An 18853-nucleotide genomic window follows, 5' to 3' on the forward strand; every position below is an offset into this window, starting at 1 on the left:
TTATACAAATAACTTTTACATATCTACCGACAATATTTATAATTTATTTTTACACCCCACAGCAACACGCAGGCTAAACTTCTAGTTTTAGCTATTATCAATGAAGGTAATATAATATAATATATTTGCTAAGAATTGATATTTTTTACTAACAAAATATCTCTCATTACTCGAGCAAGCATATTGGAAAGAAAATTCATGCATTTTCAACATATTTTTTTCCTAGACCCAAACAAGTCTTCAATTATAACACCTAGACTAAGAGTAAAATACATCAAACTCTATGATTACAAAGTAAAACTTCTAAAAACTGGGTAATCATTATCTTGAATATTAGATGATTTAAAGCTCCAAAATATTCCAAAACTAAACTTTCGAACACTCTAGAGATGAGACCGGCGTGGAACACCTTCGTGGATGTAGGATATGTATGATCAATGGGCGGATATGTATGATCAATTGATAAATAAATAAAAACAGAGATGGAAAGTTTGTGAGAGAACGTACCTGTATTTGCGTTTCCATACATTGCTATCTTCTCAAACAGTTCCACGCTTTGATCATCATTCAGTGACAGTGGCTGGTAGAGGAAACCATTCTTGTCCACATATCTAGCTACTTCAGGATAGCTAGCCATTTTCAGATGCTAAGTTATGTGAAGTTCGCATTACCAACGAACCTTTAGCTTAAGTTGTCAGAAGTTTAAGCTAGCTCACTGTGTGCATATTGAAATAGTAGTCCTAAATATTAAAATCGCTACTCGCTCGGGCGTTTTTAACAAACTTTTTGTTTGCATTTTTGTTTGGCCATCAGCTCTGTAACTTTTCTGTTATAGATGACAAGTTGACTGCTAGGTCCACATTGTTGTTTATTTTATTCATTGTTTTCAATCCATGATTTTCTCATCAAGTTTTATTACATAAAAAGGTTCCCCAGGTGGGTATCTACCAAACTTTTATAAAAACGTTTCAATACATTTTCAAAACTTCAATGTTAGGGAGTCTTTTGACCAAAGATCACTGAAACTGAGTGGATCATTGATATTTAAGTGTTCGGATTAGGTGTTTTTAAAAACATTTGTAATTGATCGAAGAGAAGAACAAACCTTTGCATATAACACCAGAGCCCCAAGAAAACCATTAAAATATCTGATTTGATCTGGTATTCTACAATTATATGATTGGGAGTCCGTTATGCCAAAAAGTAAATAAAAAATCATTCAGGTGTATTTCTATTTAGAATTCTTTTGAAAATGGTTTATCTCACTATGATTTCAGCTTTCTGTAGCTTTCTTTAGCATCAAAATTTTCCCAAAATACAGCTAATGTGCAACAACAGTGTGTCACTAGTAGAAAAAAGCCCATCTACCACGGTTGATGCCCGTGGTAGATAGCAATCCACCACGGATATTGTGCCCATTAGTAATTTGGATGAGACAAAAAGTCTCAGCTTCTACCACGAGGAAAAAAGAAATCTTAAGTTGTTAGTTTTCTCTTGTGCTATTAATTCTTTGTTGAGGGTTAATTCTCATAGGGATTCATACAGCCGACCTCATTTAGTGGGATAAAGCTTTTTTCATGTTGTATTGATCCTTCGTTTGCTACTCGTACACTAATATTTTTTTCCCATGTTTTCTATACAGTTTCTTGCTACACATTGTTCCACTTGTTCATGGTTAGGTTTCTCTGCACAATTCGCTAACGGTGTTTGTTTTTCTGGAAAGAAAAAAAGATGATGATTTTCGATCAAAGAGACGTTCTGTTGCAACTGCCCTGAAAAGAGGGTTTGCTAACAGGGCCCGGCCCTCAGAATTTGGAGGCTCTAGGGGAGCCTTTGAAGTAAGGCTCTAGAGTTGTCTAACTTTCGATCATTTATACATTGATATGTATAAAAAAAAAATTCCGCTAAATAGATGAAAAATAGTCTATTTCTATAACAAATATCGTTAAAAATTAATATCAAAAGAAAAAAGAAGTACAAACATTATTTAAATATTACAATTCTCGCGTTTTAAATGTAAATGTACTAATTAAGTTTCCATATTTTCAATCAATTATTTTTCAATTGCCTATGATTCTATTTTTAGAATTTTTTACCGAATTTGGGGGCCCTCCGAAGTGGAATCCTAAGCGGGTGCCTACTTTGACTACCTTCGGGGCCGACCTTGTTTGCTAATTTCTGCATCCCATCATATTTGGTGATATGCCTTTTTTTATACCCCTCATGCTGATCTCAACATATTGTGGATTAGGGATCACGTACTCCTTCATTTGCCAATTAAAATGGATCTTTCATTCATGATTGTTCAGGTTTTGACTTTATCTTGTTTATAATTAAGAGTTTTCGTACAATTCTATGACCTCTTATCTATGGCATAACCATAATATAACATAATCAACTTTTTATTCCGACACAAAACCATACTCTTAATTATATAACCAATAAAGTCCGGCAACAAATCAGTCAATCTGATTAAAATAATTATTATAGTTTCACATACTTTCACTTGTATTACTAATTATCAAAAGCATTAATAATCATCTATTTGCTAATAAACTTTAGTTTTAATTTTAATTTTAATTTTTTTTTTGTAGAGACATCAATAAAGAGTATTTATAATGGGAACAATTTTGATTGTAAATATGAAATTATATAAAAGGAAATTTTATTTGAACTCATAAACCTCTTTCTACACCCAAGTTAGTCTCTACACCCATATTATTTTTAATTAAATTATTGATATCTCTTTAGAGCCAAATTTACTACCTAAATCACTCTCACAACCCAATTCAGTATGTAAATTTATCTTTACACCCGTTCAAAACATTAAAAACCACGTAAAATTCAATACACTTTTAAACGTACCGGGTTGACAATATGTAATTGCAGCCAAAGATTCATTTACCCAATAGATTAAAAGACTACGTTTGAGTTCCTATTTCTTCTGATTTCTTGGTTCACAGAGCAGAACATTGGCGACAACTCGTTTCCCCTCATTGAAATGTTGTTGCTACTTGTCCAATACTTTTGTATATATATACCTATCTTAAAAATGGATTCGAATCTTGTGGATGGCGAATTTGATACCAAAACAAGCTGCCCATTGTGTGACTTAGTCGAGCTCCCCCTCCCCTTAGTGTAAAAAATATAGATGCATTCAACAAAAAAAAAAAGAACAAAAAGGTTCAGTAACAGCACAAGCCAACTTTAGCACAAACCAAGCTGATCTTCTTGCTCTCAAATCCCCACCTAGGCAACCTATCATTTCTTGTTGAGTTGGAATTCAAAACAACAAGTTTGGTACCTTGCCATCAAAATTGTCTCATCTACACATGTTGAAGTTGATTAGCTTTAGTCCAATGACTTGAATCTTTAAAGGAACCATTCCAATACATACACATATGTGTTGATTTATCAGGAATTCAAAACTTGATTGGCAGTAAAGATCAGGTGGAGTGGTTGTTTGTGCAGGCTAATGCTCTTTTAATAGGTCATCTTCCTGCTGTCTTCAACATGTCCTCTTTTGATAGTTTTGGCTCTAACCCTAAACAACTTAAGTGGTAGTTTACCAGACAATATATGCCAACATCTTCCAAGCATTTAGGGGTTGCATTTTCCGCGCAACCAGTTTGATGGAGGGTGAATGTAGAATAAACATTAGGGACATTTTGATGTAGACGCCTCGTTTTTAAATGTCATAAACTAAACATTTATTCCTTTTGCAAATTTGATTAAACATTTTCCCTACAATTTTGGTACTTTAATTTTATTTCATTAGAAATCTATTCATGTTAGCATTCCCTTTTTTATCCTATTTTTATGCATCTCTTATTATGATGATTTAAGATTTTTTTTATTTTTTATTAAAATATTTATTTTAGTAAATTAAATAGAATGCACAAAACTCGTTGTTAGATACGTTCGGTTATATTGGTACGTTTGATTGTGATGGTACATTTAGTTACTTGGTACATTTGAATTTTTGGTCCATTTGACTTCTTGGTACATTTGAATTTTTGGTACATTTAATTTTCGGTACATTTGAATTTTTGGTACGTTTGTTTTCAAAACATAATTTTATTACTTTTTGTCCTAATAATGAGGAATTACTTTAATTAAATTTTTTATATATAGAAAGAGTCGTTAACAATGTAAAAGTTTAAATTACTTTAATTAATTATTTTTTTTTATAAAAAGAGTCATTAATCAACGGACAATAGCTTTTTTGTTAATTCAAAATTATATGATTTATCATTATTATTTAGCATTATCTACAATAATAAGGATTTATCTCCAATCAACTAAAAGTTGTTTCAGAGACTTATCTACAAAAAAACAAGACTATCTAGAGCATTATATATGAATCAAACATATTTTTAAACATTCCAAAAAGATGAATATTCATTTTAATATAGTTTATAATTGGGTACGTTTTAATTCGGGGTTGGTACATTTTCGTTTGATGTTGGTACGTTTTCATTTAATGTTGGTACGTTTCTATTTGGTGTGGATGTACATTTAGATTTGAAAAGTTAAAATTTTTAGATCTAAATATAGTTGAAATTATTTAAAATATATAGCAGATATTTAAATGTAAATCAATTTCAATTAATCTGAAGTAGTTCAAGTCTGAGTATCTTAATTAAATGTTTCAAAAGCTTAATCAAAAACTCAAAAAGCATAAATTTTTAGTCTATAAAAGTCTAAAATGAGGCATCCAATTCTAATTTTCTCTAAACATTATTTAATGTTTGATTATTGAGTGTGAGTTTATTAATAAATTTTATTGTTAACTTTACCTTGTACTTAATGGTAATTATGTTATAGGGTAAAAAAGACAATTCACATTTAAAATTTAAATTGGATGTAAAAAAAAGTTATATGGGTTCAAATAAAATTTATCTTATATGAATCAACCACTAAGTAAATTGAAGAAAAATGAGGAGCCAAACATTGTTATTACCAAAATATGTTTAATAGGGCCCAAACTGACTATAAGCCCACAACGGCCTCAAAAAATCCTATACCCATTTCCTCCTCTATTTCCACTTGCCGAAACGGCAGAAGCGATTTCCGAAACCCAAACCAAAACCTCTAGTCGAACTCCACCCTCTCTCTCTCTTTCTCTCTTTCTCTCCGACCCTGCGAGACCCGAGCGACCCTTCAATCCGCCAACATGCTGCGCCGAGCCACCACCCTCTTGACCCGATCCACGATCCCCCTCAGGGCCCGACCCTTCTCCACCGACGTCGCTGAGACTGCCCCAGCCGATTCGACTTTCAGTGACGCCTGGAAGAAAGTGGTGCCTCACATAGATCCCCCAAGGACCCCATTGACCTTCATGAAACCTAGGCCTGTAACCCCGTCATCGATCCCCACTAAGCTGACTGTCAATTTTGTGCTCCCTTATGCGTCCGAACTTTCGGCGAAAGAGGTCAGTTTTCGGAGATTTGTTGTGCGGCATTTGCAATTTTTTGATCTGAGGTTTGATTTGAGATTCACGTGATATGGGTTTTGTATGATTTAGTGTGGGTTTATCTGGGTTTGGTGCTAATTGTGATTTTCAGGTCGAATTTGTTGTCTCTAGTTTGAATTGGTTATTCTGTTGTTTTTAGTAGGTTTGAATCGGTTTGGAGCTAATCCAATATTTATGTCAATTCACGCTTTGATTTTGTTGTGAACTTATTGGGGCTGGAGCTGTTTTCGGATTATTGATTGGTTCGAGCATTTTCGTTATACGACTTGCAAGTTCAGTGTCATTGTACATCTTTGATTGACTGATCAATGTAGGAAGGTGGATTATGATATATAAGTTCTAAGGTGTATTGAAGGATTTAACCATTTCATCTAATAGGTCTTCATAACTTCACAGTGATGCAATGCTACTTACAAAAGATGCCGCCGCATTAATATTTTTCTGCCGTTTCTTGTATGGGACTCTGTGTTTTGCGTTTCTTTGTGGAAGCCCCTTTTTTTCAGAATAAGAGTTAACCTTTTGGTTCTTGGTTCAGTATTTTGTTTCGATGGCAAACTTCCATCTAAATCGTGGTGATTATTCTTGTTACACAAATTGCCTTGGCTGGATTGATCTTAAGCATTTCTCTGTTTCGAATTTTGAATGGATGCATTATAACATTTTCCAATCATCGTTATCCATGTTTTCACTTTGATCTCTTTTTGTTACTTTCTATTAGAAGTGATGGAAGAAAAAAAAAATGGAACTTTGAATCCATATTGTTTGATTTGCTTGGCCCATGAAGGATTTAGTCCTGCACTTAATGCTTGTTTTTCATATTTTTCAAACATTTCCAGTACTCATATCCCACTTCCTAATTGTGTTTCACACTGACTTTTGCAACTGATTATGGTGGTGCAATATACACCTAGTTTTCATCCGTTATTGCTGTAGGCTGAACTTCATCTTAGTTTAGTGTATGTAAGGATGCTTTATGTGTGTTACATTTTTCTCTATTATAAGTCATATCCTATACTGTTTAAAGTTTTTAAGTCAATTCAAATGTGAACAGATGTGGAAACTAAGTTTCTTTTAAAAAGTTTGTGGAGTTGTCAATCTGAAGAGAAACCAATACTGCTTGTATTGAAAACTAAATTTCCATCTAGTGATGGAAAACGTCTAGTGTGAAATTCCATTTCCTCTCCTTCATCAAGCTCTGTGATTCCTTTTAGTCATTTTGATTGGTAAATGGGTATGGAAATCAGACTTGAGTAACATAGCTGGGTGAGATGGTGCATGGTTGCATGCCAAAAATAAAAAACATTGTCCCGTTGGCATTTTCAACCCATGTGATTTGTGTACTGCATTCCTCATGTGCATAAGTAAGGTAAGTATATCATGGAATATTGTGTCTTAGTTGTATTTGTCCGATTTGGAGCTAACTTTGGATTTATCCCGGTAGAACGAAATGACCCTTTTTTTTTCATAAATAAGAAAAGTTGTTGGTGGTGCATTTGGAGATCAACGTGCTCTTCCTTTTTTAATATTTTTGTTATCCTCAGTTTCATAGTAGACTTGCATATTTAGTGTTGGCCTCAGACAATCATTGAAAGCCTTCTTTAGTATCCTTTTTTCACTGCATTTCTGACAGTGATAAAGGGAACTGAATCTTTTAGCATAACTTGCTTCTGACAGATTAAAAGAATATGGAACTAAACACAATGATTAGTTGACTGACTAATTTTAATCTCAGACAAAATTAGTTTTTTTTTTTCCTTCGTTCAATGTTATGACCCAAAGTCTCTTCCCAAACTGGCGAGTGGTAGAGAGTGGTTAAGTTCACGTCCATGGTCCATCTTCTGATATCTTTCAGAACCATATTTTTAAAGATGTGCTGTTGCCTTTTTTTAGTGCCAAAACTACTGTTTTGCCAGACAAAAAAACTAGTGTTTGTTGAAGAATGATGAGCAACAGATGGCCCTTGCTATGACAGAACTCGATAATGTAACAGGCAACTTTTTTTAGTGGATGAGCCCCACCATGTCATTTGCCAAACATTATGACTATGTTGAGACTGAAACTTTTGAGACTTAACATTATCTGTTGAGTGTGTGATCGATAATTCAAAGATGTGATGGCAAGGGTCTTAAGTTGTGTTTATATTTAATTGTATATCTGCAGATTCCGAAACAGAAATACGAAGATGATATTTGTACCTTAAGTTTTACTTTTTACGATTCATGTCTTAACAGGTGGACATGGTAATAATACCAGCAAGCACTGGCCATATGGGTGTTCTTCCTGGACATGTAGCAACAATTGCCGAGTTGAAACCCGGGGTCATGTCAATACATGAAGGAGCTGATGTCACAAAATATTTTGTCAGCAGTGGTTTTGCATTCATCCACGCGAACTCTATTGCAGACGTAATTGCTGTAGAGGCTGTCCCTCTTGATCGTGTCGATGCAAGTCTTGTCCAGAAGGGGCTTGCAGAGTTCACCCAGAAGCTCAACTCAGCGTCGACTGACTTGGAGAAAGCTGAAGCCCAGATTGGAGTTGATGTGCATAGTGCGCTAAACTCTGCTCTTACCGGCTAGTTTTACTAGTCTTTGTGATGTTGATATAGTCCGTTTGTACCCTCTGTCACATCTTTAAGGTGCTGCAATTCGACACTGATCGGTCTCTTGGAGCCAATATTCTCCAAACTGTCGTCTTTGTTTCTCTTGTAGTTCGGTGTGGAATTGGTGATAAAATAATACTGGAATTTGATATTCTTGTTTCATACAAGAAAAAAAAAAAAGAAGCTAATATTTTTTGGTCAGCATGTAGAATGCAGTTATATAATTCTACAAGTAATTGTAGAAATAATTCCAGTCTCCTGGACTCAATTGCAACGTGGCATCCAATCCCAATATCCCATAATTCCAATGGATTTGTAAGCAATTATGGGCAGTGTGTAAAGGGTTACTTATTCTGTTTTTTAAGAATGAAGAAAGCAAGAAAATGAAAGGACTTTTCTGGCCATGGACAAATTTGTATAGGGCATCCTTATACTTATTTTTACTTTTTACACAATTTGAATTTTCAACAGTTGGATCAAATAACTACTCTGATAACTCAGACAATTGGCAAAGAATTGAAAGACTGACCGTTAAACGCCTATAAATAGGTCTTTCGACTCCTCACAATGGGTTAAACATTTTGGTGTGTGCTATCCACACATTCATTTTTACTTGTTACACATCTTTTTAATTTCTATCCATTGATCTTCTTCACTTCATCCAATTCAACGGTCGAAAATTAAAAGGATGTGTGAGAAGTAAAAAGGGATGTATGGATATCACACCCCAACATTTTTTTACCTCACTCAGAGTGCTTCGTTTTGCCCTCTTCCTCACATCCTGAATTGATCGTCGGAACACTTGGACTGCTCATGCCGTCAAGGGCAATTTCGGTATTTAGAGCTCATAATTTCTTGTTTTGAAAAAAATGAAAGTAGAATATTTAATACATTTTTAGTTGTTAATTCCTGCCTCTCTCGAATCAGAAAATTTTTAATTTTAAGAATCGCCAATTTTCACTCTCGTATTCGTGCTTTATAGCTTCACACACATTAACGAGCACCACAAGGCACTTTACTATTTTGACTTAAGAAAAACTTTTATTTTTACCGATAGCAAATCCAAAAGATGAACTTTGTTATGTGCTTTTATTTTTCTGCATTTTAAGACCACATCTCCAAGTTTCAAGTTCATTGTATTTCTCTTGTTTTAAATTTCTTTTTAGTTCTGACACTTAGTATTGTATTCCTCTTTACTTATAAGTGAGAAATCTTATATTTATTCTCATCCAAAAATAAATTTAAACTACATTATTGCAAGTTTATTGTGAGGCTTAACACATTCTCCCACCTTCTCAGTATAAATAATATCGTTTGTTGAAAAAAAAAATCTTTTTAGTTCTAACCAAGTGAAGACAAATTAAAGAGAGATTTATCAAAGTTAGTCACTGTCGATGCATTATTTGTATTATATTTTTAATAATTTTTTTCCGTTAGTGCTACACGTTTCACATTTTTTTAATAGAAGAGAATACACATTATTGAATGCACACATAAGCATTGGAATAAAAAAATAAAAAGTTTATATAACGCATTATTTGTATCGTATTATTTTTCTAATTATTTTGTCAGTGCTCCTCGATATGGTTGATTATTCTTTGTCTAAAATCTCACAATGAAACGTGTGTAGTTTTAATATTATTAACAAATGTTGAACCAACAAATAAATAAAATTAACACTAAAATCATAACTCACAGATTCTTCCCAAGAAAGCAGAAACACAACAAAACTTTTGAACACATCAAGGAACTTTCTTGGGTGCTTTAGTATTTGATACTCCGTAACACTTACGAATTTTTTATATGTCGAACACTGTAAATGCATGCACTGCACGCAGCATAGAGTGCACATTTTGCAACCCACATTTACTTAATCACTCGACGCAAATAGCATTTTTTCATCGATTAAAGAAGCAGCCAATGACAATATTCAGTCCGACAGCTCATTCAGCAAGCCACATGGTATGGTCCACGTGGAGAGAAACCAAATGGAAATTTACAGACCCACCAAATAATTGGAACCCCTTCGAGCGTGGGGCGTTCTTCACCGTCCATACTCCACCTCGAAATCGTGGCCGTTCCAAGAACTTGGTGCATTGCAAACTTTATGTCTTTTCTCGCAGCCACTTGCCACGTAGCAAGTGTGATAATCTATGGTGCTGCGCTGGTAGTTCTTTTAGGGCACACGTGTAACGGACGCAAAAGGAAGGAGCTGCCCGTGGGGCACGGCCCGAAGTCGTGGGCCCGGGGAGACAAGGACCTTGGAAGTAGAGCCAGCATGGTCCTGAGTCAGGTGGGTCCCCCTTAGATGGTTTTGGTGGGTGTGGGTCCCCTCCGAGTCACCTCCACGGTTGGGTCTTTAATTCCGCTGTTGTTTTCTTATGGGCTTTTGGGGCCCAGTGTTTGCTCAAAGTCCGGATTCTAGAGAGATTTTATGTTTGTTTACTTATATGCCCTTGTGTGTTGATGAGATCTACGAAGTTACACTCTAGGCTCGAAAGACGTTTCTCTAGCATGCATTATGTCGGTGGTGCTGTTGTAATTAAGAAAAGAAAACTAGGACAATTGGAAAGAGGGTTATACTTTTGGATTCTTTTGACATTGTCCCAAAGCTTCTGCAAATCCTTCCATAACCCACAAATCTCTCTTCATTTTTCTGTTCTTGGAGTATTTACTTGCAATTAGAACTTACCTAAGAAGTTATATAACTAATGAGTTATTAAAAATTTTCATGAAACGCAAAAGATAATATAAGGTTGTTGTACGTATAAAAAAAAAAAGTAAATTGCCGATTATTTTCTAAAGAATTGTTATTTTTTTAACAACCGTTATTATCTATACTTAGGCAGAGATGTGAGGTTTAGTTTCACAATGAACTAATAATAATGTGATTCAACTTTATTTTTGACGAGATTCGAACCTAAGACATTTTATTTACAAATGAAGAGAAACATCATTAAATTGTAGTACTACGTGACGAATTATTACTTTTTGAATATAAGCCCTACTCTTATTGTAAACTACACTAAGTATGGAGAGATGGTTAAATTTATTAAGGAGAAGGGAAAAGTTCGAAACTAATATAATAATTAAGGGGAGGGAGGAGTTTTAAACCTGCGATGCTTGGGTTGAAACCCAACAGTGTGTCCATTAGGATACTACACTAAGAGATGAGAGTGTTTGAACTCATGATGCATTAGGTTAAAAATAAATGAATAACTACTAGAGCAATCCACCACTTTCATTTCTTGAATTATTAATCAAGTGAAAATTAATGCCATTAATTATTTTTTTAGACAAAATAAGTCCTTAAAGCTCTTAAAACCTGTTAATTTCCCGTGTAATGCTATTTTTTAAACTATTTCATCAAATCATGCGTAAACAATAAACCAGGTGGTTTGCATTTGCATTCTTTATAGCAATGAAATTATGTTTGATTAGACCTGCACATTACACACCTGATCAAAGAATTAGATTGATGTCCAGTAATTTGAAACATAAAACTTAATACGTCTCAAATATAAGTAAAAGAATACCATAGAATGGTAGTATTAGTTGGTGTGTACTAAGCTTTATGAGCACTATATACCAAACAACACTACCAAAACATTTGAGAAAAAAAAAAAAAAAAAACTTTTAAGACAATTGAACGGTTACAACCCATCTATCTTGTATGAGAATCGGAGAGTTTACTCATTAATTTGACACCAAAACTAAAGCCACTATCTCTAACTCTTATTTGAGCTACTCAACGAATGTAGAATATGAAGATAGAGAACCTTAAATTAAACTTGTAAATGATGTTTTATCGCAGTGGCGGAAAACAATGACTATGAATCTTGATACATGTTCAAAGTCCACCGATTCTCCTCTCTTCCAACAACTAATATTTTAAACCACCAACACTCATTTATAAAAAAATTTAAAAAAAAAAAGACTTCCAAATAGCATCACTAATAGATTTTTCTTGGGAGCTAGATATCATATCATACTCTAAGCTCACATGCACTATTAATAGTTAATTCTAAAGGATACCTAGAAACAAAGAAAGAAAAGATTCCCGCATACTTCCCAAATTGTGTCCCTTAATACTCTAAAAAGGAACACATAAGTACAATAACCATTAGTAAAATAGTAATTGGTATTAATCTTAGCAAACACAAATGGAAGTGGCACTAATACACTAATTAACCTCCCTCGTCACAATGGTCTAGGGGAAGAGGACCTCCAATTAAAAGGAATACTATTTTTTATGGATGTACTAAAAATACCCAACACAAAAGGGACCAAATGCAAAAAAGGAAAAAACTAATGTAGCAAAAAATAAATAAAAGAAGAAGTGGTTCTAGAAACAGATGCTGATGCATGCACTGCACTGCAGCCAATAGATTGAGAGCACCATGGAATCTCGATGGGTCCAATCTCGAAAACCACCACCCACTGTTTTCTCCATAACCTCCTTCATGCAGAAAGCAAAATTCCCGTGCTTCTGAGGTCACAATACTCTCATCCTCCCAGATAATCACAACCCTTGAATTTGCATAACAGTCTGGAAGTTGACTCAACCGAAGAACTTGATTGGTTTACCACATTTCTCCCATATAGACTCACAAAGCAGCTTATCCCCCCAAGTCCACCGAACAAGTCTTTATATGTGGCAGGACTTTCCCATCTAATTCCTCCCCCCACTCATTCACTCGCTTGTTCCTGGCACCAAGTTTGCAGCAAGCTCCGAATTTGTAGCAAATTAGCAACCGGTCCATCGATCTTTTCTTCTTCCTCTTCGGCTCCTCTGGTTTTATTTTTTTAAGCATGAGGACCGGCATGTTCTCCTACACCACTTACGAAGATCAAACAAACGAGCCTCACTTCCTTGATGCTTGTCATCTTTGTAGAAAACCACTCGGAAACAACTCGGACATCTTCATGTACAGGTAATTTTATGTTCCAGTTTATCAGAGCAGCGTGCCGCCGCACTGCGGTATTTGCTAGATTAGATTAGGGTAGTTTAGAATATCGTTTTTATCGATTTTTGTTTATGTGAAATTTGGTTTTCCATGTCCTGATGGGGATTGGGAATTATTTTTTTCAGGGGTAACACACCGTTTTGCAGTAAAGATTGTAGGCAAGAACAGATAAAGTTTGACGAGAACAAAGAGAAGAGCTGGAAGCTTTCTTCCAGCAGAAGAAAGTCAGATCCCAACAAGAACTCCACCCCTAACAAAACTGTACGGACAGGGTCTGTTACTGTAGCCTGATTGATCTGGGACCGAGAGATTATTGGTGGAGTTTGTTTTTAAGATTTCAGATCATTCCACGTGGCAAGATCATGGTGGAGGTGATCAAGGTTGACTGGGTGTTGTGATTTGTAAAGGTGAGGTTGTGGGTGAGAGGGGCTTGAAGGAAAACGAAGTAAATAGGAAATTGTGGCCAATTGGAAAAGATAAAATTATGGAGGAGAAATCAAGAAAAACCCACCAAGAGAATTTTGTTTTTTTTTTTTTTTGGTTGAGATGTTACAAGGCAAAGAGCATCCTTTGAAATGTAAGGGATGGTTAATTTGTAAAATTTTGTTAGTGATCGATCATCTTTGTTTATTTCTCAAAGGATGTTGGTTGAGAAATTGATGAAAAGTCCATTCAAACAGATTGTTGTATAATTTTGTTTTGTGTTTTTTTTTTAATTTTTTTTTTAAACAAACGAGATTCTGCGCTAGCTTAAACAACAAAGAAAAAAGAAGAAGAGTTCAACCACAAAACGCAGCGGAATGAAAAAAAAAAATTAAAAAAAAAAAAAACACTCTTTTAACTATCAGGTTCACCTCTTGTTTTTTGTCTTTTAATTTTGATGTAAAATTTCTCAAATAATGTGACTTTCCATGCCAAAAGAGAAAAGGAAATGTAGAAAGAACAAAAGAATAGGCCTTTACAGCTTTCATCTTTGCCAAAAGCATGATGGATGTCATGATCGACCATTACAAAAATATCTCAACTTTTTCTTCTTCTTTGTTTTAATAACAATCGATTGGGAATTTTGCACATACACCGCTTGGACAATTAGGGTTTCTGCAAATATCCCCTAAAATATCTTCTTTTGACAACTAACCATGATTCTACTTTTAATGCGAATTTAGAGATTTCATGAAGGAAATTTTAAATGTTTCTGAAATACGGTTCGGTGGATAAAGTGGTATATTACAATTGGTTAAAAATTTTACCTTCAAGTTTTTAACCGTGTGTTTGACACGTTTAAAAATCTATTTGTTTTCATGAGAAATTCAATTAAAAACCCTCGCCTGTTGCATGATAGGAGATTTTTTTTTCCTTTATTAACACGACTCGGGGTAAGATATTTACTTTTTACTGGAAAGTAGCAATTCCATTCAAAACAGCCAAAAGGCTAACCGCACAAGTACAAAATGACTAATGCTAGAGACTAAACATTATAAATTATACGACATGAAAGTTGATGATTAGATTGTTACTTAAATGTTGATTAACATGCTTATTTTTTATTGGTAACACATCATTTAGTTTGTAAATTTAATCAACAAATTTAGTATACCTAACATTACTTATACATAAAAGTCGACCAAAATGAACAAAACTCGAAGACTGATCAAACAAGGAGCAGTTCCAACATTACCAAGAGAGAATGAAGATTTAAGGAAATTTGTGGACGTCGAATCAAAAGATCCCAGACACAAGTTCGGAAAATTTTTAGGTGTACCGGGTACACCAAATTTTTTTGGTGTACCCTCACTCATTAGAATTTTTTTGGTGTACAAAAAGTGAGGGTGCACCAAATTTTTTTGGTGCACCCTCACCATTATGAGTGAGGGTACACCAAATTTTTTTGGTGTGCCGGGTACACCGAAAAATCCCTCCACAAGTTCCTCCTAGCAAGCGCCACAACACAGGGGGCAAGATTATATTGGCTACTTCTCATCGGCACACATATTTGCATTGAAGTTGTTTCTACATGCAAATTTCACGTCTGAGGGTGTCAATAAGTCTTGAAATGACGAAAAGTATCATTCAAAAAGGCTCGTGTGCGAGGTATGTGATGTTTGTACAAAAATTTCTTTCTGAATTTTATGGAGGAGGTATATTCATACTAAAGCAGCGTATTGATCGTATTACTTACGAAAATTAATAAAGATGATACACACTGAAAATAGAATTTGAGTGTTTAATTTGTAAAAATAAAATAAAATGGGTGGTATTCTTATACACTGTAGATAAGAGATTTTTATCACAAATAATATATGAATTGATCTAATTCATCATTTTAGTTATTTAATTTGCAAATCAATCTATCTCGTCTCTGAATTTTATCTCTGCACGTTAATGCAATTCTTACCATCAAAATTCGTTAAATTTGCTATTAGTTTGATAACATAACACACATGGAGCCTATAGCTACATAGCGAATAACTTGGTGTGAAGTGAAAAAAAAAAATTTCACTTTTTTTTAAATTTAGAAAAAAAAAACAAATGAAATATTTCAAAAACTAAATAAATTATAAAAAAAAGCCCAGATTGCAGCCTCCCCCATCGCCATCCACGTCTCTCTCTCCCTCTCCCCTAGACCACCATCTGCCACAACCACCCACCAAAACAATATCATAACATCAAAAAACTTGAAAAAAAAGAAAGGATTTCAATTGCCGGGTCCATAGCAACCTAGTTGCAGAGAATCAATCCCGATCGCCGGTCCTTCACTTCTCCCTGTGATTGTACGAACCAAAAGTGAACCGCAGATAAAATGAATTGCAGAGAATCGAAATTTTTTTTGAGATGCAGCTGGGGTTTGGGTGGATATGGCGTGGAAGATGCGGATGGGCTTTTTTATTGTCTTTGTTTATTTATTTGTCTTCTAATTGGTTTTGGAATTAAAAAAAAAATTACTTTTTCTTGTATCGTGCACGTTATGTTAACTTATTGGTTATACAAGCTCTGTGTTTCGTGTCATCAAATTCACAGGAAAAAAAAAAAAAATTTACCAAAAAAATATTCACAGAAAATTTTAAGGATTTTGACGGTAAAGACCATATTGATATGCAGTGATAAAATTCAGGGTCTAATTAGATTGATTGATTTGCTAATCAAGAAATTAAAATGATTAGTTAAGTCAATTTCAAAGACGATTTATAATAAAAACCCTATAGATAAGTTTGCAATTTCTCTAATTAATATTAGCACAAGTGTTCGTTGGTTTCTTTTCCTTTTTTTTCTTTACGAAGAGAAATTATACGTCAACTATGAGTGGGTAGTATGGAGTTGAAGAATTTCAGGCTTTGCCGGTTGGTAAGCTTTTGGTTTATAAATCTTGTTTTCATTGTACTATCATGATGGCACACATAATAACCAAACCAAAAAAACCCTGATACACCAAGCAAATAGAAAACACACAAAAACGCTCACCAAAGTCCTATTTACATGGGAATCAACCCGGTAACAATACAAGTCCAAATATGAAATCAAAATCCAGTCCAGTTAGACAAAACGTAGCCTAAATGGGACTTCAGTTCAAAACACGATATGGGGGTCCACCAGTCGGCTTGATCCGATTGATCAGGTGATCAAATTGACTGGTCGCCATGCAATTGCCTTCTTTTCCACTTCTTTCTCCTTCTCCCGTGTGATTGCTCAATTGATCTTCGCTTCCAAATTCATGTTCTCCACTTCAAATTGAGAGCTAGTTTCACAACACAACACGACCCTTTTTTTTATGCATTAGATTAAATAAATCAAATGAGAATCAAAGGTCATAACTAAGAGCAAATGTAACCACCACCACCTTTAGTACCATTTTATCATCACCTAGCCGCTACCACGAGCACTTCACCGCCACGTGTACATTACCATGACCATCAACTTCCACTCCTATCATCATCTTGCCACCACCCCCCATTGTCAACACCATTGTTGTCGTTACCATCCCACAAACACAACTTTAACCACCACCAACACCGCCACCACCGCCACCACCCATCATATGCACTGTCTCCACTATCCACCATCATCATAGCCACCACCACCATCACTTGTCAATTATCACCTCTCATTTATTTATTTGTACATTAAATTCGATTATACTTTTAGGCCTTATTTGGTAACTCGAACTGTACTTATTACTTTTGTTGGATAAGATAAATAGTCGTCGAATAGTACTGAGTAAATTAGTTGGGTGTTTGGTGTTGTTTTTTATTAACTTGTGTATCGAATGATATGTTGAACTTTAATAAAATTTTCAAAAATAATTTCACATAATAATTGTTAAAATGCAAAAAAAGAAGAAAAACAGAAGAAAAAAAGTAAAAATAAAACATCATTACAGAGACAAAACTTTAAAAATTAAAAAGGAAGGTTAAAAACCCAAGTCCCTTCACCATCTTCCCCCCACCCCATCAAATCCCACCCCCCATACGAACCCACTCATCGATTCACCAACCAAAATAAAAATCGCAAAAATTTGGGGATGTAGTCGATTTAGATTTCAGAGAATTTTAATGAACATTTTTTTAGTGATAGATTTCAAAAGATTTTAAGAGACTTTAAAATCTATATGAATTTTGACAGATTTATATAGATTTTTATTATAGATTTCTTTGAATTTTTACAGACTTTCTTGAGGATTTCTTAGGATTTAGACTCTAGCAACATAAGTGAATTTCTGAAACGAGTTGGTACTACATTCTATAAACTTCCAAAGCCACCGACCACTATTTATATTACAAGGCTTATGAATACCAATTCCGTTCTAGCAATTTACACATAGCAATGAAAAACTAATAAATAATAGAAAGCACTCTGGTCAATGGTGTATATGGAGATGAATAACACATGCATCTCTAGCTGTGGGACCACAAGTCAACATCACATAAATAAAAAATTCACATTACTCAAATTGGAAGCACCAAAAGATGCAAAGACGGATAACTTTTCCACTAGCTTTCATCCCAGCATTGGCCAAAAATCTTCACTATCCCTTAACTCTTGCACTGAGAAAACCTTATCTTCCTCTATTTGAAGCAATTTGGAATGGAAACCCTTCAACCCCATCAATGGAATCAAACCCTTTCTTTATCCTCCAGGCCAAAATCTCCACATGCCCATACATTGAGTAAAACACTATGAAAACCCTCAACTTCCTTTGTGCTTGTTTTTCTTGCTGTGGGAGCCCAATATCAATTGGGTTTTGTTCTGGTGTAGTTTGGAATTAATTCTGGTCTAAAACAGGGCCATTGGCTTCGGGTTTGGAAGATCATGATCTGAAATGCCGTTGGTGGCTTGTTCTTGCTTGGCACGCAGCCGCTTCCTCTCAACCCATAAAAATTTAGAAAATGGATGAGCAAACTGCGGTTACAGTGGGTGGGTCTCGGGAGGGATGAGGGGCGGCGAAAGGACGTTAGGGAAATGGGGATTTGGGAAACCTTGTATGTATAGGTGGTGAGATAGTCACCGGATCTCAAGCAGGGCCAAAAAATAGAGGAAGACTGCTGCAGACAGAACTTTTTGGCCTTGAAATGGAATCCCAGGGGTGAAGGTTGGATTCTTCAAGCCATTTTCTATTTATACTTCTCCTTTCAAATCCATCAAAATCCCTCTTTCATTAAAATCTTAACAAATCTTTAGCATTCTCACTACACATGAATTTCAATGTCTTTTTCAAAATAGTAATTGATTATCCTGGATTTTGGTGTATTATTTAAAATCATCTTAAATCTTAATTTGACTACACTATGATTTCAAAATTCTTTAAAATCCATTTTA

General features: G+C 34.7%; 2 protein-coding genes across 2 annotated transcripts; both read left to right on the forward strand.

Moving 5' to 3' along the window:
* Positions 1–5060: 5060 nt before the first annotated feature.
* Positions 5061–8343, forward strand: LOC125471513 (ATP synthase subunit delta', mitochondrial-like). Its single transcript, XM_048571979.1, has 2 exons — positions 5061–5434; positions 7708–8343. Exons 1-2 carry the CDS (start codon positions 5177–5179, stop codon positions 8050–8052), a joined length of 603 nt encoding a protein of 200 aa, XP_048427936.1. The 5' UTR covers positions 5061–5176; the 3' UTR covers positions 8053–8343.
* A 4447-nt stretch (positions 8344–12790) lies between these two features.
* On the forward strand, positions 12791–13721 carry LOC125471519 (FCS-Like Zinc finger 3-like). The gene is made up of 2 exons (XM_048571995.1): positions 12791–13009; positions 13168–13721. Exons 1-2 carry the CDS (start codon positions 12888–12890, stop codon positions 13331–13333), a joined length of 288 nt encoding a protein of 95 aa, XP_048427952.1. The 5' UTR covers positions 12791–12887; the 3' UTR covers positions 13334–13721.
* Positions 13722–18853: the final 5132 nt, after the last annotated feature.

The sequence above is a fragment of a genome, unplaced genomic scaffold (assembly GCF_019419815.1).
Source record: "Pyrus x bretschneideri cultivar Hongxiangsu unplaced genomic scaffold, Pyrus_bretschneideri_v1 Contig109, whole genome shotgun sequence".
Classification (NCBI taxonomy): Eukaryota; Viridiplantae; Streptophyta; class Magnoliopsida; order Rosales; family Rosaceae; genus Pyrus; species Pyrus x bretschneideri.

Coding starts and splice junctions, on each gene's coding strand:
- LOC125471513 (XM_048571979.1), top strand. CDS start 5,177: ATGCTGCGCCGAGCCACCACCCTCTTGACCCGATCCACGATCCCCCTC. Junction 5,435..7,707: donor CCGAACTTTCGGCGAAAGAG/GTCAGTTTTCGG, acceptor ATGTCTTAACAG/GTGGACATGGTAATAATACC.
- LOC125471519 (XM_048571995.1), top strand. CDS start 12,888: ATGAGGACCGGCATGTTCTCCTACACCACTTACGAAGATCAAACAAAC. Junction 13,010..13,167: donor TCGGACATCTTCATGTACAG/GTAATTTTATGT, acceptor TATTTTTTTCAG/GGGTAACACACCGTTTTGCA.